The 1,020-nt window shown below is 33.4% G+C and overlaps 1 protein-coding gene across 1 annotated transcript; it reads right to left on the bottom strand.

The window, feature by feature from the left end:
* Nucleotides 1-5: 5 nt before the first annotated feature.
* On the bottom strand, nucleotides 6-922 carry LOC103520914 (the record flags this gene model as incomplete). The annotated part of the gene is made up of 2 exons (XM_008486012.2): nucleotides 6-530; nucleotides 814-922. Coding segments are annotated over 2 exons (258 nt in total), but the record flags the coding sequence as incomplete, so codon positions are not given.
* Nucleotides 923-1,020: the final 98 nt, after the last annotated feature.

The following is a 1,020-nucleotide window of genomic DNA, read 5'->3' as shown; positions in this document are numbered from 1 at the left end:
TACTATTAACCATATCATAAGGCTTTTAATTGAATTTTCTGTTGAAACTCTACATAAAGAGAATCTGCATTTAATTTATTCCCAAAAAAATTATCAATGTTTTGCATGCTAATAAATCTTGAACATTGACCTTATCAGAGCAAAGAAATCCATGGAATCTACACAGAATATATTTGTAGTTGTAGATAAAGAATCAGTGAGTCTGAGTGGCATATTCCAACTTGAATAGATGGCCATTAACATTTAAAGTCTCCGGATACCTGGACCATTTTGAAGAAGTGAAAATCACAGAGAAGTAATGAAGGGTTTTGCAAACTTACAGTTTTGCTAATCAGTAATATTCACTGTTCTAGACATTAAAAAGGCTTTTACTCACAAAATCTATTTATGCACTCTGGATTCTTTGGCTTTTGGTTGAGGACATCGGTACTTCAGCATTTCAATTTCGGCTTCAAAGTAAGAATTCTTGTTGTACGAGAAGTATTCGGGATTTTTGTAGTCACTTGATTTAGAAGCTCCTGGACCAACAGCTGAAAAATGGAGAATCCAGTAGGTATTGTCAGAAAATAAGTGTGTGAAAAAATAACCCAATGAAATTAAACTTAACGTACCTGCCTACCAATATTATTAATTGTAGAGAGTTCATCTCTATTAATCTATTTTCACTAGACTTGGTAGGTATTATTTTTGGTCCAAGTAAAGAAACATATTTATGGATGGATTGATTGATTGACTGACCGCCTGACTGACTGACTGATTGATTGCTTGATTGATTGATTTTTTTTTTTTTTTGGGAAAATTAAATGCACAAACCTGATTTTGGTACAGCAAGAACTTTCTCACTCAACCCAGGAACATTTCCACTGATGTTCTGACTGCTGGATCCAGAGCTGTATTGGGAAACTAGATTGCTAGATTTCACCTGAAAATAATGGACTGATTAAAGAAAAGCTCCTTTTTGTATTTAACCTAACCCTATAATAACACTAATCACTACTCTAATTGTGAAAACTCCTTCTT

This window comes from Diaphorina citri, unplaced genomic scaffold (genome assembly GCF_000475195.1).
Source record: "Diaphorina citri unplaced genomic scaffold, Diaci psyllid genome assembly version 1.1 scaffold4252, whole genome shotgun sequence".
Taxonomy (NCBI): domain Eukaryota; kingdom Metazoa; phylum Arthropoda; class Insecta; order Hemiptera; family Psyllidae; genus Diaphorina; species Diaphorina citri.
This window is presented reverse-complemented; position numbering and strand designations above follow the sequence as displayed.